This window comes from Neophocaena asiaeorientalis, unplaced genomic scaffold (assembly GCF_003031525.2).
Source record: "Neophocaena asiaeorientalis asiaeorientalis breed wild unplaced genomic scaffold, Neophocaena_asiaeorientalis_V1.1 scaffold51, whole genome shotgun sequence".
Classification (NCBI taxonomy): domain Eukaryota; kingdom Metazoa; phylum Chordata; class Mammalia; order Artiodactyla; family Phocoenidae; genus Neophocaena; species Neophocaena asiaeorientalis.
Window position 1 is genome coordinate 1,775,802 of NW_020173335.1, and position 20,823 is coordinate 1,796,624.

A 20,823-nucleotide genomic window follows, 5' to 3' on the forward strand; every position below is an offset into this window, starting at 1 on the left:
TTTTCTGTACCATTTGACTGGAGTCAAACGGTTGTTGTTTTAAAGCTCTCTGTCTTACTAGTCTGCCTTTCATTTGGTCCTTTTGCTAGAGAGAGAAGACTTTTCTTGGAGATTTATTTTGACAGCACGCACTGATATTTCCAGATTGCTGGGCTCTTCAACACTCAGTCTGGAATATATGAGGCAAAAAGAAAGCCTGTGGAACTCACTGCCATGTTCTGTCTTAGGTCCCAAGCCAGTATGCTTCCTTCTCCTCACTTTTCAGAAAAATCTTATGTTCACTTTATATATAATATCCAGGCATTTTAGCTGTACTTATGGTGAGGAATAGGGAACAGCATGTCTGTTCCATCTTTCCAGAATTGGAAGTCCCAACATTACACTTTTAAAGAATTATATCTGTCTTAGAGTAAACATATGCATGTGCTTGTGTTGTGTATGTATGTCTAGAAGTGGGATTGCTACATAATAGGTATGTGCATATTCAGCTTTAGCTTACACTGCCAAAACATTTTTCCAAAATGGTAGTACCAATTTGCACTCCAGCTAGTAGAGTACCTGTTTCATTTGTTATCTGTCCTCACTATCAATTGATGATGTCTGTTTTTCTTTCTTTTTTTTTTTTTTTTTGCGGTACGTGGGCCTCTCACTGTTGTGGCCTCTCCCATTGCGGAGCACAGGCTCTGGACGCGCAGGCTCAGTGGCCATGGCTCATGGGCCCAGCCGCTCTGCGGCATGTGGGATCCTCCCTGACTGGGGCACGAACCTGTGTCTCCCGCATCGGCAGGTGGACTCCCAACCACTGCGCCACCAGGGAAGCCCCTGATGTCTGTTTCTTTAAGCCGTTGTCATAGATATGTAGCAATAAGGCTTCATAGTCTTAATCTGTATTTTCCTGATAACTAATTCACAGTAGCTCATAGATGTCAGTGTTGAAGCTAAAACATAAAGGTTTTAGAAGGCAAACAGCATGGAGTATTCTCCTGATCTGTAGTGGGAAATTTTTCATAAACAGGGCACACAAACTACTAACAATAAAAGGAAAGATTGATAAGGTGAGCTTCATTAAAATTAAGAACTTCTGTTCAGATTTTCGCACTAGGAACTCTGGTCTGCAGCACCCAGGGCAAGGCTTCTGCACGCCACAGTCTACGAGCAAGTGAAACTAGACGAAGCACAAAGGAAAAGAGAAAAAAGCTGTGTGGCTGACAGGGTCTTCGTGCCCCGGCTGGGTGTCAGGCCTGTGCCTCTGAGGTGGGAGAGCCAAGTTCAGGACATTGGACCACAAGAGACCTCCCAGCCCCACATAATATGAATCGGTGAGAGCTCTCCCAGAGATCTCCATCTCAACGCTAAGACCCAGCTCCACTCAGCAACCAGCAAGCTCCAGTGCTGGACACTGCATTCCAAATAACTAGAAAGACAGGAACACAGCCCCACCCATTAGCAGAGAGGCTGCCTAAAATCATAATAAGGTCACAGACACCCCAAAACACACCACCAGACACAGTCCTGCCCACCAGAAAGACAAGATCCAGCCTCATTCACCGGAACACAGGCACCAGTCCCCTCCACCAGGCAGCCTACACAAGCCACTGAACCAACCGTAGCCACTGGGGACAGACACCAAAAACAACAGGAACTATGCACCTGCAGCCTTCAAAAAGGAGACCCCAAACATAGTTAGTTAGAGATGACAGAGAAATATGCATCAGGTGAAGGAGCAAGGTAAAAACCCACCAGACCAAACAAATGAAGAGGAAATAGGCAGTCTACCTGAAAAAGAATTCAGAGTAATGATAGGAAGGATGATCCAAAATCTGGGAAACAGAATGAGAAAATACAAGAAACGTTTAACAAGGACGTAGAAAAACTAAAGAGCAAACAAACAATGATGAACAACACAATAAATGAAATTAAAAATTCTCTAGAAGGAATCAATAGCAGGATAACTGAGGCAGAAGAGCAGATAAGTGACCTGGAAGATAAAATAGTGGTAATAACTACTGCAGATCAGAATAAAGAAAAAAAGAATGGGGCTTTGCTTTTGGCGCAGCGGTTAAGAATCCACCTGCCAATGCAGGGGACATGGGTTGAGCCCTGGTCTGGGAAGATCCCACAGGCCACGGAGCAACTAAGCCCGTGGGCCACAACTACTGAGCCTGCGCTCTAGAGCCCGCAAGCCACAACTACTGAAGCCTGTGTGCCTAGAGCCCGTGTTCCACAACAAGAGAAGCCACCTCAATGAGAAGCCCACACACTGCAATGAAGACCCGATGCAGCCAAAAATAAATAAATTGAAAAAGAAAAAAGGAATGAAAAGAATTGAGAACAGTCTCAGAGACCTCTGGGATAACATTAAATATACCAACATTCAAATTATAGGGGTCCCAGAAGAAGAAGAGAAAAAGAAAGGGACTGAGAAAATATTTGGCGAGATTATAGTTGAAAACTTCCCTAATATGGGAAAGGAAATTGTCAATCAAGTCGAGGAAGTGCAGGGAGTCCAATGCAGGATAAATCCAAGGAGAAATACGCCAAGACACATATTAATCAAACTATCAAAAATTAAATACAAAGAAAAAATCTTAAAAGCAGCAAGGGAAAAGCAACAAATAACATAAATGGGAATGCCTGTAAGGTTAACAGCTGATCTTTCAGCAGAAACTCTGCAAGCCAGAAGGGACTGGCAGGACATATTTAAAGTGATGAGAGGGAAAAACCTACAACCAGGATTACTCTACCCAGCAAGGATCTCATTCAGATTTGACAGAGAAATTAAAACCTTTACAGACAAGCAAAAGCTGAGAGAGTTCAGCACCACCAAACCAGCTTTACAACAAATGCTAAAGGAACTTCCCTAGGCAGGAAACATAAGAGAAGGAAAAGACCTACAATAACAAACCGAAAACAATTAAGAAAATGGTAATAGGAACATACATATTGGTAATTATCTTAAATGTAAATGGATTAAATGCTCCCACCAAAGGACATAGACTGGCTGAATGGATTAAAAAACAAGACCCATATATATGCTATCTACAAGAGACCCACTTCAGACCTAGGGACACATACAGACTGAAAATGAGGGTATGGAAAAAGATATTCCATGCAAATGGAAATCACAAGAAAGCTGGAGTAACAATTCTCATATGAGACAAAATAGACTTTAAAATAAAGACTACTACAAGAGACAAAAAGGACACTACATAATGATCAAGGGATCAATCCAAGAATAAGATATAACAATTGTAAATATTTATGCACCCAGCATAGGAGCATCTCAATACATAAGGCAGATGCTAACGGACATAAATCGGGAAATCGACAGTAACACAATCATAGTAGGGGACTTTAACACCCCACTTTCACCAATGGATAGATCATCCAAAATGAAAATCAATAACAAAACACAAGCTTTAAATGATACATTAAACAAGATGGACTTAATTGATATTTATAGGACATTCCACCCCAAAAGAACAGAATACATCTTCTTCTCAAGTGCGCATGGAACATTCTCCAGGATAGACCATATCTTGGGGCACAAATCTAGCCTTGGTAAATTTAAGAAAATTGAAATCATATAAAGTATCTTTTCCAACCACCACGCTATGAGATTAGGTATCAATTATAGGGAAAAAACTGGAAAAAATACAAACGCCTGGAGGCTAAACAGTACACTACTAAATAACCAAGAGATCACTGAAAAAATCAAAGAGGAAATCAGAAAGTACCTAGAAACAAATGGCAATGAAAACACGTTGACCCAACACCTATGGGATGCAGCAAAAGCAGTTCTAAGAGTGAAGTTTATAGCAATACAATCCTACCTCAAGAAACAAGAAACATCTCAAATAAATAACCTAACCGTACACCTAAAGCAATTAGAGAAAGAAGAACAAGAAAAACCCAAAGTTATCAGAAGGAAAGAAATCATAAAAATCAGATCAGAAATAAATGAAAAAGAAATGAAGGAAACAGCAGCAAAGATAAATAAAACTAAAAGGTAGTTGTTTGAGAAGCTAAACAGATTGACAAACCATTAGCCAGACTCATCAAGAAAAAAAGGGAGAAGACTCAAATCAACAGGATTAGAAGTGAGAAGGAGAAGTCACAATGACACTGCAGAAATACGAAGGATCATGAGAGATTACTGCAAGCAACTATATGCCAATAAAATGGACAACCTGGAAGAAACAGACAAATTCTAAGGAAAGCACAACCTTCTGAGACTGACCCAGGAAGAAATAGGAAGTATAAACAGACGAATCACAAGCACTGAAATTGAGACTGTGATTAAAAATCTTGCAACAAACAAAAGCCCAGGACCAGATGGCTTCACAGGCGAATTCTCTCAAACATTTAGAGAAGAGATAACACCTATCCTTTTCAAACTCTTCCAAAATATAGCAGAGAGAGGAACAGTCCCAAATGCGTTTGAGGAGGCCACCATCACCCTGATACCAATACCAGACAAAGACGTCACAAAAAAAGAAAACTACAGGCCAGTATCGCTAATGAACATAGATGCAAAAATTCTCAACAAAATACTAGCAAACAGATTCCAGCAGCACATTAAAAGGATCATACACCATGATCAAGTGGGGTTTATCCCAGGAATGCAAAGATTCTTCAATATATGCAACTCAATCATTGTGATACACCATATTAACAAATTGAAGGATAAAAACCATATGATCATCTCAATAGATGCAGAAAAAGCTTTCTGCAAAATTCAACACCTATTTATCATAAAAACTCTCCAGAAAGTAGGCATAGAGGGATCCTACCTCAACATAGTAAAGGCCATGTATGACAGACCCAGGGCCAACATCGTTCTCAATGGTGAAAAACTGAAACCATTTCCACTAAGATCAGGAACAAGACAAAGTTGCCCATCCTCACCACTTTTATTTAACATAGTTTTGGAAGCTTTAGGCACAGCATTCAGAGAAGAAAAAAAAAAAAAAGGAATCCAAATCGGAAAAGAAGAAGTAAAACTGTTCAGTGTTTGCGGATGACATGATACTATACATAGAGAATCCGAAATATGCTACCAGAAATCTAGAGCTAATCAACGAATTTGGTAAAGTAGCAGGATACAAAATTAATGCACGGAAATCTCTGGCATTCCTATACATTAATGATGAAATATCTGAAAGTGAAATTAAGGAAACATTCCCATTTACCATTGCAACCAAAAGAGTAAAACACCTAGGAATAAACCTACCTAAGGAGAAAAAAGACCTGTAGCAGAAAACTATAAGACAGAAAACTATAAGACACTGATGAAAGAAATTAAAGATGATACAAACAGATGGAGAGATATACCACGTTCTTGGATTGGAAGAATCAACATTGTGAAAATGAGTATATAATCCAAAGCAATCTACAGATTTGTGCAATCCCTTTCAGACTACCAATGGCATTTTTCACAGAACTAGAACAAAAAATTTCACAATTTTTTTGGAAACACAAAAGACACCGAATAGCCAAAACAATCTTGAGAAAGAGAAACGGAGCTGGAGGAATCAGGCTCTCTGACTTCAGACTGTACTACAAAGCTACAGTAATCAAGACAGTATGGTACTGACACAAAAACAGACATATGGATCAATGGAACAGGATAGAAAGCCCAGGGGTAAACCCACGCACATATGGTCACGTTATCTTTGATAAAGGAGGCCAGAATATACAATGGAGAAAAGACAGCCTCTTCAATAAGTGGTTTGGGGAAAACTGGACAGCTACATGTAAAAGAATGAAATTAGAACACTTCCTATCACCATACACAAAAATTAAACTCACCATGGATTAAAGAGCTAAATGTAAGGCCAGACACTATAAAACTCTTAGGGGAAAACATAGGCAGAACACTGTATGACATAAATCACAGCAAGATCCTTTTTGACCCACCTCCTAGAGACATGGAAATAAACAAATGGGACCTAATGAAATTTAAAATCTTTGCACATCAAAGGAAACCATAAACAAGTCAAAAAGTCAACCCTCAGAATGGGAGAAAATATTTGCAAATGAAGCAACTGACAAAGGACTAATCTCCAAAATTTATAAGCAGCTTATGCAGCTCAATATCAAAAAAACAGCCCAATCCAAAAATGGGCAGAAGACCTAAATAACCATTTCTCCAAAGAAGATATACAGATTGCCAAAAAGCACATGAAAGGATGCTCAACATCACTAATCATTAGAGAAATGCAAGTCAAAACTACAATGAGGTATTACCTCACACCAGTCAGAATGGCCATCATCAAAAAATCTACAAACAGTAAATGCTGGAGAGGGTGTGGAGAAAAGGGAACCCTCTTGCACTGTTGGTGTGAATATAAATTGATACAGCCACTATGGAGAACAGTATGGAGGTTCCTTAAGAAACTAAACGTAGAACTACTGTATGACCCAACAATCCCATTACTAGGCATATACCCTGAGAAAACCATAATTCAAAAAGAGTCATGTACCACAATGTTCATTTCAGCGCTGTTTACTGTAGCCAGGACATGGAAGCAACATAAGTGCCCAGCGACAGATGAATGGATAGAGAAGATGTGGCGCATATACACAATGGAATGTTAGCAGCCATCAAAAGAAATGAAATTGAGTTATTTATAATGAGGTGGATTGATCTAGAGTCTGTCATACAGAGTGAAGTAAGTCAGAAAGAGAAAAACAAATACTGTATGCTAAGATATATATATGGAATGTAGAAAACAGTACTGATGAACTTAGTGACATGGCAGGAATAAAGATGCAGATGTAGAGAATGGACTTGAGGACACGGGGAGGGGGAAGGGTAAGCTGAGACGAAGTGAGCGAGTGGCATTGACATATATACACTACCAAATGTAAAATAGATAGCTAGTGGGAAGCAGCCGTATAGCACCAGGAGATCACCTTGGTGCTTTGTGACCACCTAGAGGAGTGGGATAGGGAGGGTGGGAGGGAGAAGCAAGAGGGAGGGGATATGGAGATATATGTGTACATTTAGCTGATTCACTTTGTTACACAGCACCAACTAACACAACTTTGTAAAGCTATTATATTCCAATAAAGATGTTAGAAAAACGAGAAATATAAATTCTTGTGTTCCAACGTAGCAGGTTATCTATCAGTTTTTTTTTTCTTGAATACATTCTTCCTGGTGCCCTCTGTCTACTTGATCATATTTTTCTTACCTCAGTACCTAGCATCTATCTAACTTCTCTTCTTACATTTGTTACATTATATTGTAATTGCATATCAGTCTCCGCTACTACACTCAGCTCCTTGGGCAGTGCCCTTCATTTTGATGCAGTTAGTGCTCATAACAGTAGTGAACAGAATATATTTTTTTGAGTTGTACATAAATTTTCTACATTTACTGAGAAATCTATAAATACGTTGAATACATTTTAAACATGTGGTTTCCATATTTATCTTTATTCCTAAATAGACTGTTTCGTTTTACTGCAGTAAGATTCTTCTTGTGCATGTAAATCATCAACCCGACTCCTTAGACATGTCTATTTTTCAGTGAGTGAGTAATGAATTCTCTGAACTCTTGATTGTTCATAAAACTGCCTTAGAATAAAGAAGTCATATCATAAATAAGATATATGTGTAGCACTCATTACTAAACATTTATTTTGTATTTTCATTTTCAGAGGGCGCTTGTTTATCATTTCAACCAAAGCAGGATCTCTTGGAATTAATCTGGTAGCTGCTAATCGAGTGATTATATTTGATGCTTCTTGGAATCCGTCTTATGACATCCAAAGTATATTCAGAGTTTATCGCTTTGGACAAACTAAACCTGTGTATGTATATAGGTTCTTAGCTCAGGTAGGTTTATCATTTACATTCTCTCTCTCTTTTTTTTTTTTTTTTTGCGGTACACGGGCCTCTCACTGTTGTGGCCTCTCCTGTTGTGGAGCACAGGCTCCGGACGCGGAGGCTCAGTGGTCATGGCTCACAGGCCCAGCCGCTTCACGGCATGTGGGATCCTTCCGGACCGGGGCACAAACCCTTGTCCCCTGCATCGGCAGGTGGACTCTCAACCACTGTGCCACCAGGGAAGCCCTACATTCTCTTTTTAATATTGAAAGATTGGGTGGAACTGATCATATTTCTATATGAATGTCATATATAATATATTGGCATTTTAGTTATTAACTTTTTGTCCTGAAGTTATGGAAAGTAAGACTTAAATTACATAAAGACAGTTTATAGTGATTGTTGAGAGCTTATTGTATTCCATTGGAAAGGAATTAAACTGTTCTCTTGCATTCTTACATCAGTAACCTCCTAAAATCTTATTTCATGTACTCTTTTATTCTGTTTACCTTGGTATCTGACTGCTCTCCTGCTTCCACCAAGTACAGAATTATTTAAAGCAACAAATGAATGCATATTGGTGAAAAATTTAGAATTTTTCTTTTTTGCCAATGTAAACTACTTTGAACATAAAAATCTCTCATGAATTAAACAGCATTGTACATAAAATTTGCTTCATGGCAGTATATCACTATGAAGTTCTGCTGTTTTGTAGTAACCAATAACCTATATTTCTTCGTGTTTAAGTTTCATGTTTACAAAATTTATTTATTTGCATATTGTTCATTCTTTTTTGCAAAGGGAACCATGGAAGATAAGATTTATGATCGGCAAGTAACTAAGCAGTCACTGTCTTTTCGAGTTGTTGATCAACAGCAAGTTGAACGTCATTTTACCATGAATGAGCTTACTGAACTTTATACCTTTGAGCCAGACTTGTTAGATGACCCTAATTCAGAAAAGAAGAAGAAAAGGGATACTCCCATGCTGCCAAAGGTAAACATCTTTAAATTGTTAGCTTAAAAAAAGAAACTAACGTGGACCAAGGAAATTTTATTCCTACTATGAAAGTTATTCATCTAAGGCTATATTTCAGAATTTTTCAAAGAGAATAAAACTGTATTTAAATGAGAGGTCAATTCTCCACATAACACCACAAAAGATAGTGTAATCTGAAACACATATTTTATGCCAATAAAAAATTCAGCCCTGCAGAAAAGGGTTTCTGAGTAGAAACCTTAAAGGAAATAGTATGGTTCTCTTTTAATAATCTCCAGTAGAGGGCATACATAATTTTAATAATTATATATGAGATTTAATTGTCTCTTCCTTAACATTTTTTGTTGTCATATAGCAATTAAGAATCAGCAAATAAAAGTGTCTCCTACTTGATATTTTTCACTGTCATAAAGTAAGTAGGACTTTCACATTTCCAAGTGTGAAAGTCCTCTCATTTTATAGATGGGGAAACTTAGGGTTAGAGGCATTCGATGACTTGCCCAGTTTTTACCTAATAAGTGGCAGAGACAGGAATAGTCTATTCCTATAGCCATAGGAATACATCTGTCTTCTGGTCCATTGTTCTTGGATAAGAAAACAGTATTTAATATTAATAAAGAAATTTAATATGGTAGATACCATTTTGACCCTACTGAACATGCGAGAAAACTGTATGTTCTCTGATCTAAATAAAGAGTTTATATATTTAAACCTATTCTGATTATTTAAAATGTAATTTTGGGGGGAGATTATTGGGGGAGGTGCTGTTCCTGTTGTCTTGGTTTCAAATTTAAGCACTTAATGTTCCATGTAGCTGTTAAGAGAATTGGGAAAGCAACTACTGGGTTACAGTGTCACTTTACCAAACTTCAGTCATCTGTAAAGAAAATTCAACAGTATCTTAGTTCTTCATATGGTTGGAACATTTAATTAAAACAAAAGGTAATATAAATAAATATATTTCTAACATTAATATAAACCAGTGATTTCTCTAATTATTTTTCAATGTATATAAGTCAATTAAAGTAACATGAATATTTAGCATTTGGGAAAATTTTTTAAACGTCCTTTGTCTATATAAGCAAATATTTTGTTTTTGTAATCAATGAACTTTTCTTCCATTTAAAGTTTACTGATAGAGCATTTAGGAAAGAGGTTTTGTGACAGTCTCTATCAAATCTCTTTGATAATGGCTTAGGGCCACATGAAGGTTAAAGTCTATCGTTTTTATAATACTTTTTAAAGAATTGTCATTTCACTTTCCATGTTATGAAATACTAAATTGATAGTGATTTGGCTTCCTTTCTTAATTATATTATTATAGAATGTGAGTAGGGGTCTTGAATAGTCTTCAGAAAATTTTCTGTGTGCAAACAGATTTGTTTGTGTATCTTTAAAAGTAGACAAACACAAATGGGCTCATACCATACATACTCTTTTACAACTTGCTCTTTTCACCTAGATGTTTCTTGAACATCTTTCCATATTGGTACATATATCTCTACTTTAAAATAAAAACTTCGTAGTGTATACTTGCCTTGTTTTATTTAACTCTTATATCCCTAACACCTTTCCTATCAGGTACTTAATTTTGTATGGCAAAGAGTATTCTTTAAAGACTTGCACACATTTATGTTTATAATTTTAAAGATAGTGAAGTTTCCTTTTTCAAATTGAGACTGATTTTATATTTAATTAGCCTCTTTCCTAAAATTAAACTTAACTTTAAACTTCAATTTTCATGAGAAATAGCCCATGATTAGTAATATTTCTCATAGGAAGCTACCATTCCAAGTTGAATAGAGATAATTGTTGGGCTTCCCTGGTGGCGCAGTGGTTGAGAGTCCGCCTGCCAATGCAGGGGACACGGGTTCGTGCCCCGGTCTGGGAAGATCCCACATGCTGCGGAGCGGCTGGGCCCGTGAGCCATAGCCGCTGAGCCTGTGCGTCCGGAGCCTGTGCTCCACAATGGGAGAGGCCACAATAGTGAGAGGCCCGCGTACTGCAAAAAAAAAAAAAAAAAAGAGAGAGGAAGTTGCTTTGAAGTTATTTGTTATATGGTAAATGTCTGATTGTAGGAAATCTGTTTAATTTAATAAACATTTACTGATTGTTTGCTGACTTTGAGGTGTATTGTGAAGGTGTATTAAGAAGAACAAGACATTACCTAAGCTTTAAAGAAGATTTTAAAAATCCAGCAGTAAAGAAATGCTGTTTAATTGTTACAGGATATCTGGAAAGAAACCATCTGTTTTATAACTTGGCACTCTGAGTTGTCAAAGGTGTCATGTTTTTTCATTTATAGACTTTACTTACTGTATTTTGGTTTTGGTGCTATGACCCTTTGCCCATGAAAAAAAGGAAAAGGAATATTGAATGCTACTTTAATGCAAAGTGCTTCAACTCTCCCATGCCTCTTCCCAAGAGGAAAATAATAGTTAACTTACTGATTTCTTACTGGGTTTCATACTCTGTGCTAAATAATTAGTTCAGGTTATTTTCCTTAATCTAGCAGCAACTGAAAAGCTGTTAGTGCTGTTCTCATTTTTGAGATGAGGAAATTAAGGCTTGGGGAGGTTTATGTAACTTATCCAAGTTTACACACCTAATTAGTGGTAAAGCTGGCTTTCAAACCAAGTCTGCCCAACTCAAAAGCATGTCCTCTTAATCATTATACGTTATTGCCCCCAAATGGAGATTAGAAAGTTAATTCTAAGTACAAGAAACAAGGCAGAGGACTTGGGATTCCCAGAATTTGATGATATTTAGAATGCTTTATTTTATTTTAAATAAAGGTGGATTTTAAAATATAGAATGCTTTCACAGTCGGTACCATTGGGTGATGTAACTATTGTTAAGATTGTATAATATAACCAGTTTAGCTCACGGCTTGTGAAGTTGTAAATTCCTCAAATTTATAGAAAGCTTTAAAGTTTACAAAGGCCTTTCTCACGTATACTCATTATCTCAGGAAATTGAAACTTAGAGAGTTTGTGATTACCCAAGGGTACATGGCCAATAAGTGTTAGAGCTAGAACTTGAACACAGTAGTTTTCAAATTGTATTCCAAAGATCCTCAGGAGATTTTCAGAGGTGCTCCAGGGCTACCATGTGGCTAAGCAAGTTGGGGAAGGCCAGATGGGCAGCACTCCAAGCTCTGCATCTCATTTCGATCAGAGTCCCTCTCCTTTTATCAATTTTATGTATTGGGCTGCAACATAATATTTTATTTAAAAAGAGGACTTTTTTAGTTTTAAAAAGTTTTTAAAACACTGTACCATATAATGATGGCTTACTATCATAGTAACTAAGAATTGTTAGGGATCTAAAAGAAAATACAATAGGATGTATATGAGATTTACCTGAAGGAGTAAATTTTTCTCTCCACTTGGAGAGAAAAAAGTAACATTCTTAAAAACAAAAGAATGAAGTGCTGATGTGACTGGTACTGAATGTATTCGCTATAGCATATGGTTAAAAAATGGAGGGGGTGCATTCAGGTACAGTTTTAATGGAAAAAAATCAGACTGGCCCATAAGTGATGGTTAGTATTTGATTGGATTAGGTAAGAATAAGGTGTGAATATAGAATGAAACAGTTTGGGTGAAAGGAAAGGGTAAGAATTTATGTACCAGACTCAAGGTATGATGAAGAAATTGGCCAGATGATGAGTTGAAATTGGATAGGTAAAGGTAGGACCAGCTTTTGGAGAGACATTAAAGGTAAATGGAAGCATTTGGATGTAAAATAGTATTCACTGTAAGTTCATGAATGTGGCTCTTTTATGATGAATGTGGGCTTTTGGAAAATTAGTGTGGCATTAAAATGCAGGATGAGGACATATAATAAGGTGATGATTGTGGAGTGAAACAGACATTTCAAGGAAATAAATGATGGAACTCAATCACTGATGATAGACTATACCTTTTGGTAGGCAGTGAAAAACCTTTAACCTAAGTAATGAAGCTTAGTTATTTATTAATTGGTTAAAAACTTTGTAGGTACCTGTGATGTGCCAATTATTGTGCTGGTTAGTAAGGATACTTTGGTAAATAAGACTAGGTTCCTGCTCACAAGGAGCCTACAGTCTAAATAAACATACCGTAACAATAAAAATTATGGGTCCTGTAATAGAAATCTGTATAGGCACCCTGTACAGGAAGGAATATTCAGTTCTTTCTTGGAAAAGTTGGGGATGGGGAGCTGACATTAGGGGACTTGAACTAATGTTGAAAATAGACATGGTAGCTCTATGCATCGCTATGAGGGCAAAAGATGAAGGCCCTTCAAGGGGAGGAGCAGAAAAAAAGAAACATGTGCATAAAACAGCATTGCAAGTTTTAGGAACCTCAGGTAGTTAAAAATAAATAATGGCGTGTAAGGAGATAGGGGTGTAGAGTATAAGGGTGGGCATGGGAAGAGGCGAGAGAAAGACTAGAAAGGTAGATGGGAATCAGATCGTAGAAGTTAGAGAGCTTGGACATTGTGTTACAGGCTGTGGGATCTATTTAATGATTTTAAACAAAAGACCAACATCAAATTTTCATTTTAGAAAAATCACTTTGGGTGTCAGTGTGCAGGATGGATTGGAGAAAAGAAAATGGATAAGATACTTGTTAATATGCTATTAAAATGATCCGCATGAGAGAGGTAATGCAGGCCTGGAGTAAGGTGGTAGCAATGGGGATAGAGAAGTACCAGGCATGATGTAGGTACTCAATAAATGTTAATTTTGTTCCCTGGGCTTGTATTTAGAATTTCATTTAACTTTGCCCAATACTATTTGATTTTCATTTCCTTTAATGGGATTTTGAAAATTAGTTCTCTCTGAAATGGGTACAAGTAGATGTTTTTTATATTTGCAGTGAAGGATTTCTTGGTGTTTGAACCTGCTCTTATTTAAAGACATTTCAAAGTTGGTTCCTACTATGTTATAGTACAATTGCAAACACCTGCCCTTTTATACATATTTTTTAAGATGAAAGACTGCTAAAAATGGTACATTTTCACTTCCCCCTTAACTTGCTATTATCTAATTAATGATTAAGTTGCATGCCTTTTTGAGTTAACTTTTCTTTGTCCTTTGAAAAAGTATTCATTTTCAACTTACTTGATATGTGATTATTATCTCTTTCTGCCTCATCACTTCCTCTTAAAGTCATTATTATATAACTCCTCTTCTGTATTTCTGTTCTTGTTTACTTTCTTTTACTTCTTCACTTTCTAATTAGATTTACTATCTCAGTTTATTAACCACTTGACTTTTTCTTGTCTTTTTATCTCTGAAGTTCTTTAAAGGCAAGAACTGTATTTGCTCCTTTTCTTTCATCCATAGTGAATAAAGCAGTATTAACACTTTTATATGGCCTTTTTAGTCACCTTTATAGTGATATTTAACTGTATTTTTTATTGTTCCATATTGATCCATATATCATTGAAAATCGGTGTTAGAATTTGACTTACTTTTGCAAGCAGTAAAATTGAAATGAATCAGGTATGTAAAAGGAAGAGAATTGGAGCTTTAATTCATGTCTTCAGTTCTATATTCAATCAGCTATCTTAGCTCTATTCATCACTACACCCCGTGAATTATATTGTTATATCCCCTCATTGGTTTCTTGCTGTTGTTGGTGTTGTTGCTTTTTCCTTTTTGAAATATAATGGTCTTGTAGTTCTGTGGAACCGTATTTTAAAATATATTGATTTTAGGGTCTCCTGTATCATGGGTACCAAATGTCTATGCATTTCTTCAGTTGTTCAGGGTAATAATGTTCCTCAGACATTTTGAAACTTCAACATGACCTAAACTGATAAATACTTTAACACAAGTTTCTAGTGATAAAGATTTGGTGACTGATTCTTAACTGTTTGTTTTTTTAATATTAAAGTAATATCTGACCTCTGTTAACGTTTATGTAAATTATGTTAGGGGAAAGTACCTCTTCTGGTAATAAACTTATGAATTATATAGATATCAGAGATAAAAATCTTGGTCAAGGTCATGTTTCATAATATGCTTCAGTGGGTATACAGCCTAAGCTCTGTACCCTTTAGTAAGAAAACAAAAGTCAGTAAAATTGGCATAGAAATTTTTTTTGCACTTCCCTTTTCCAGCATTTACTACCTATGTCTTTTTAAATATGGACTGCATGTTGATAATTATAGGGAAAACAAAATGGGGATTTAAATTAAAGTACCTAAAGTGAGGCTTTACTTCCTCTACCCTGATGTTGTGTACAATTTTGTCCCTTTGTCTTTAATCCTTCATTCAAGTTTTAATACCTCATAGCATAGTTTACTGAACAGAGGTGTTATTGTGCAGTTTTATTAGCCAGCAGATGGTAGTATAAGGTTTTACCTTTGTCATTCTTAACATTAGAGAGAAATATACTCCATTAAAATAATTTGATGTGAAGTATAAAATAGCTAATCAAAAGGTTCGAAAGGACCCATTTAATTGTCGGGTGAGTATTAATAACCTATAGCATATTAACCGCATGGTGGCACATGAACCCAATTTTTGTTGACATGTACCTCTAAGGAGCTATGCTCATAATTGAAGCATATTTGAGGTTTGATGTCATTATCTCCTACTTCTCTGCCTCTTTAATCACAAGTTTAGTACATTTATTATTTACTACAAGTTTTAGTATTGTTTCTATATTTGTATTCACTGACATAAAAATGATTATTATTCATCTGAATAAGAACAGACCACCAGAAATCATGCTAAACTCTAGAAAAATTGTTTTAATTCTACCATTTCTTTGTAGGTTGTAAAAGTCTCCTATTCAGTATTTGCTGGGATGGTTGATGCCCAGTAAAATGAGCAAATGGTTTAAGCCCTGTCCCTTTTGCAAGTAACCTACCAATCACCCTTTTTTGGGTGTAATTTTAGACAAGCCACATAAGCTTTCCAAGCCCCACTTCCCTTAAGAAGATAAGAAAACAGTAGTACCTACCTCACAGAAGAGATAATCCATGTAGAGCACACTGCCTAGCACATAGTAAGTGCTCAAATGTTAGCTGCTATTTTTGTTTCCATAATCGTCATTAATATTGCCATTATACTTGGTTCATTTCTCTGAAACCAGTATAGACTTAAATTTGTGGAATTTCAGAGGAGTCATATGAGGTCCTGATCCTTAGAAGGTTTAGCTTGACATATGACAGATCAGTAGAAGACTAAAATCATTTAGAGGCCAGAGGCAATAATCCCAGCTAGGCTGCAGAAGAGATAGGTATTTGAGGCTTTAACTCCCTTAGAGATCAATTATAATCAAGAAGAGGGAATATGATAATATTTAATTACTAGACATTGATAATCACTTCCAGTGATGTTAGCATGCATTTGACTACAAACTGTTACTTCTAACATTCAAGAATTTTCCCCCTTAAATAATACATAAAACTTTAAAGGAATTGTCTGCCTCACAGCCAGCTGTGATACCAGTGTAGTAATTTTTAAAACTTAAGGGTTGCTTCTAGTATGCTTTCTCAAACTACAAAATAAATACATGTTAATAGACTGACATGATTTTTAACAGTGCTGTTTTGTGTCTTAACTTTGATTGTATCACCTTATAACACAGGAAAAACTAAGGAGCCAAAGTCAACAAGTATTTTAGGGAGAACATTTGGGTTAAAGAGGTCAGGGTACCAATGATGGCCCTAAATGGCAACCTCCCTAACTCAGGCAAGCTGTTTTACAAATCACTGCTAATGGAAACATCAACACAAATGAATTGTCTTGCTGGCAGAGTTGGGGGTGGAATGTGAGATTCCATTGCGGGGGTGGAGAGGGGTTGGGGGAGTGGAGGCAGTTGGGGATAGACTTAAGGAAATGTGTCTCCTTTTGAAGCACTAGAAATAGCTACTACTATGGATCATGGAAATTCTGAAATTGAAAATACCAGGTTTATATTTAGTAAATGCTCATTGAATAAATGAATTAAGTAGTAGAAACTTTTTGGTTTTATATACAAATCCAAAGATGTATCTGTTCTCTCTAGGTTATATGCTTCTTACTAGCCTATGCGGGCAGGGATTGTATTAGTATATCTTCATCACTGTATCCCCAGCTCCTGGTATAATACCTAGCACATAGCAAATAGTCAATAAAAGTGACAATGAACAAATAAATTTTTGTCCTAAAATTGCAAGCTAAGACAATGGTTGACATGCCTTGGACTAACCTGCATTAATATTTGCCTGACAGCTTGATAAAAAATGCAGATTCCTGGCTTCATCCAAGACCTACTGAATCAATTTCTTGATGTGGGACCTAGGAATCTGTATTTTTAACAAGCTCTACCACTGCTGTGAGTACAAGGTATATAGGAGTATGATTCGCCTTTCTAATTATTATCAGCTAAATCTTTGAATTAAGAAAAATAATGAACAGTAGCTAATGTTTGAGTGCTTTTTATGCTAGGTACTGTATTTTTTGATAAAAACTTGACTTTTATTATTGCTTCCAAAGTCAATTAAACATGGAAATTTTGGACATAGATTGAACACAATTTTTACCTAACTCACCAAAGACAAAGGTATTTTTATCTGACTGCTGGCATTTTTAAAAGGCATTCCTTCTCCTCCTACCCACTAAGGAAAACGTCTTCATGCTACCAAATCAGAAGCAGTGTTTCTGAACCTGTGACTTCTGCCCTTAATTTAGTTGAAAGTGAGAACAAATTAATTTATGTTTCCTTAATTCCAAACAAGGATGTGAAGCAAGCTGGTAACTATTTTATGCCTGGACCTGGGCTGGAGTTTTAAGGAATTAGGCAGAAGGTGAGTGTGTGTGACATTTAATCTGTCTTAAAGATCCTGAAAGTTATTCCTAGCTCTTGGAAATTATGAAAAAAGAAGGGAGTGAAAACAGAGTTCAAACCCTCTATTCATAGGGTAAGAGGAAGAGGAGGGAGGGAGGGAGGAAACCGACTTTCATTCACTTCACAAAAATGTATTCTGTACCTGCTGTGTGCCAGTCACTGTTCAAGATCCTGGGGCTATAGCAATGTATAAAGCAGACAAAAATCCCTGCTCTTGTGAAGCTTCCATTGCAGTGGGGGTGGGGAGAGACAGATGATAAGGTAAATACATAAAATATAGAGTGTGACAGTTAAACCAATGCTATGAGAAGAAAAACAGGCATGTGGTTCTGAAATGTGTGTATTGAGTGCATTTCGGAGATTTTATTTACTTTTATTGAAGTATAGTTGATTTACAATATTGTGTTAGTTTCAGGTGTACAGAACAGTGATTCAGATATATGTAAATGTTTGGGTTGGCAAAAATGTTCCTTCGGGTTTTTCCATAAGTCTTATATATTCCTTTTCAGATTCTTTTCCCTTATAGGTTATTATAAAATATTGAGTATAGTTCCCTGTGATATACAGTAGGTCCTTGTTGGTTATCTATTTTATATACAGTTGTGTGTATATGTTAATCCCAACGTCATAAATTATCCCTCCCCCCCCATTTCCCCTTTGGTAACCATAAGTTTGTTTTCTAAGTCCATGAGTTTCTTTCTGTTTTGTAAATAAGTTCATTTGTATCATTTTTTTATTTTTTTAGATTCCACATATAAGTGATATATGGTATTTGTCTTTCTCTGCCTGGCTTAGTTAACTTAGTATGATAATCTCTAGGTCCATCCATGTTGCTGCAAATGGCATTATTTCATTCCTTTTTGTGACTGAGTAATAATTCCAGTGTGTATGTGTGTGTGTGTGTGTGTGTGTGTGTGTGTGTGTGTGTGTGTCACGTCTTCTTTATCCATTCATCTGTCGATGGATATTTAGGTTGCTTCCGTGTCTTGGCTATTGTAAATAGTGCTGCAGTGAACATTGGGGTGCATGTACCTTTTTGAATTATGGTTTTCTCTGGATATATGCCCATGGTTTTCTCTGAATATATGCCTGGGAGTGAGACTGCAGGATCATGTGGTAGCTCTACTTTTAGTTTTTTAAGGAACCTCCATCCTGTTCTTCATAGTGGTTATACCAATTTACATTCCCATCAACAATGTAGGAGGCTTCCTTTTTCTCCACCACCCTCTCCAGCATTTATTATTTGTAGACATTTCGATGTTGGCCATTCTGACCAGTGTGAGGTGATACCTCATTGTAGTTTTGATTTCCATTTCTCTGATAATTAGCAGTGTTGAGCATCTTTTCATGTGCTTTTTGGCCACTTGTATCTCTTCTTTGGAGAAGTTTCTATTTAGGTCTTCTGCCCAGGTTTTGATTGGATTGTTTGGCTTTTTGATATTGAGCTGTATGAGCTGTTTGTATATTTTGGAGATTAATCCCTTGTCAGTCACTTCATTTGCAAATATTTTCTCCCATTCCGTACATTGTCCTTTTGTTTTATTTATGGTTTCCTTTGCTATGCAAAAGCTTTTAAGTTTAATTAGGTCCCATTTGTTTATTTTTGTTCTTATTTTCATTGCTCTAGGAGACGGATCCAAAAAGATATTGCTGTGATGTATGTCAAAGAGTGTCCTGCCTATGGTTTCCTCGAAGAGTTTTATAGTATGCAGTCTTACATTTAGGCCTTTAATCCATTTTGAGTTTATTTCTGTGCATGGTGTTAGAGAATGTTCTAATTTCATTCTTTTACATGTAGCTGTCCAGTTTTCCCAGCAGCCAGGTACTGTATTAAGGACTTTATTAGCACTGAATCATGTAATCCTTATAGCCACCTTACAAAGCCAGTAGAGTTTATTTCTATTTTATAGGTGATAAAATTATGACAGAGAGAAGTAGTGTCACCTACATTTGATCTTAGTGCAATGATTCCAGACCCCATACTCTTTAACTACTACGCTCTACTATGCTGCCATTAATATGTTATGTGAATAAACTTGTGAAAATAGTAAAATGAGGCAGTCTCCTTTGCTAGGACTTGACACTTTCTTCTTTTTATATCCAACTTTTTTCCATTCAGATATAATTGACATATAACATTATGTTAGTTTCAGATGTACAACATAATGATTTGATATATGTGTATGTTGCAAAATGTATGTTGCACCACAATGTCGAGTTAACATCCATCACCATACATAGTTAAAATTTTTTTTTGATGAGAACTTTTAAGATCTGTTCTCTAGCAACTTTCAAATATACAATACAGTATTAACTATAGCCAACACCCTGTACATTATATCACCAGAACTTACTTATCTTATAATTGGAAATTTGTACCCTTTGACAAATATCTCTCCATCTCTCACACACACACCAGCTCCTGTAAACCATCACTCTACTCTGTTTCTATAATTTCAGCTTTTTTATATTCCACATATAAGTGAGATCATATGATATTTGTCTTTCTCAGTATGACTTACTTCACTTAGCATAAGCCCTCACCATCCATCCATGTTACAAATGGCAGGATTTCCTTTTTTATGGCTCAGTAATATTCCATTGTATGTACCACATTTTCTTTATCCATTCATCCATGGATGACACGTCGGTTGTTTCCATGTCTTGGCTATTGTAAGCAATGCTGCGTTGAACATAGTGGTGCAGATATCTTTTTCTTTTTGGATATTTGAATTTTGTTTATTTTTTTATACAGCAGGTTCTTATTAGTCATCCATTTTATACACATCAGTGTATACATGTCAATCCCAATCTCACAGATATCTTTTTGAGTCAGTGTTTTAGTTTCCTTTGGATAAATACCCAAGAGTGGAATTGCTGGATCATACGGTAGTTCTATTTTTATTTTTTTCAGGAAGCTCCATACTGTTCTCCATAGTGGCTGCACCAATTTACATTTTCACCAACAGTGCACAAGTTCCCTTTTCTTTACTTCTTCACACTTCCTTTTTAATCAGTGCTGTGAGTTTATGGAAAGGCATTTGAAATGTTATCAAGGTGTGTAATACTGGAGAGTATAGATTTCATCTTTTAGTTACCACAAAATCCTAGAGTGACAAAGCTGATTCCAGTCCTCCTTAATTATCTTTGATGT

General features: G+C 36.3%; 1 protein-coding gene across 9 annotated transcripts in view; it reads left to right on the plus strand.

The window, feature by feature from the left end:
* Nucleotides 1-20,823, plus strand: part of ATRX (ATRX chromatin remodeler) — a 236,711-nt gene that overhangs the window by 185,751 nt on the left and 30,137 nt on the right. For all 9 annotated transcript variants that reach the window (XM_024746107.1, XM_024746111.1, XM_024746113.1 and 6 more), the window contains 2 exons: nt 7,668-7,845; nt 8,638-8,832. In XM_024746107.1, the coding sequence (XP_024601875.1) occupies nt 7,668-7,845; nt 8,638-8,832 (373 nt within the window). The remainder of the gene's footprint in view (nt 1-7,667; nt 7,846-8,637; nt 8,833-20,823) is intronic.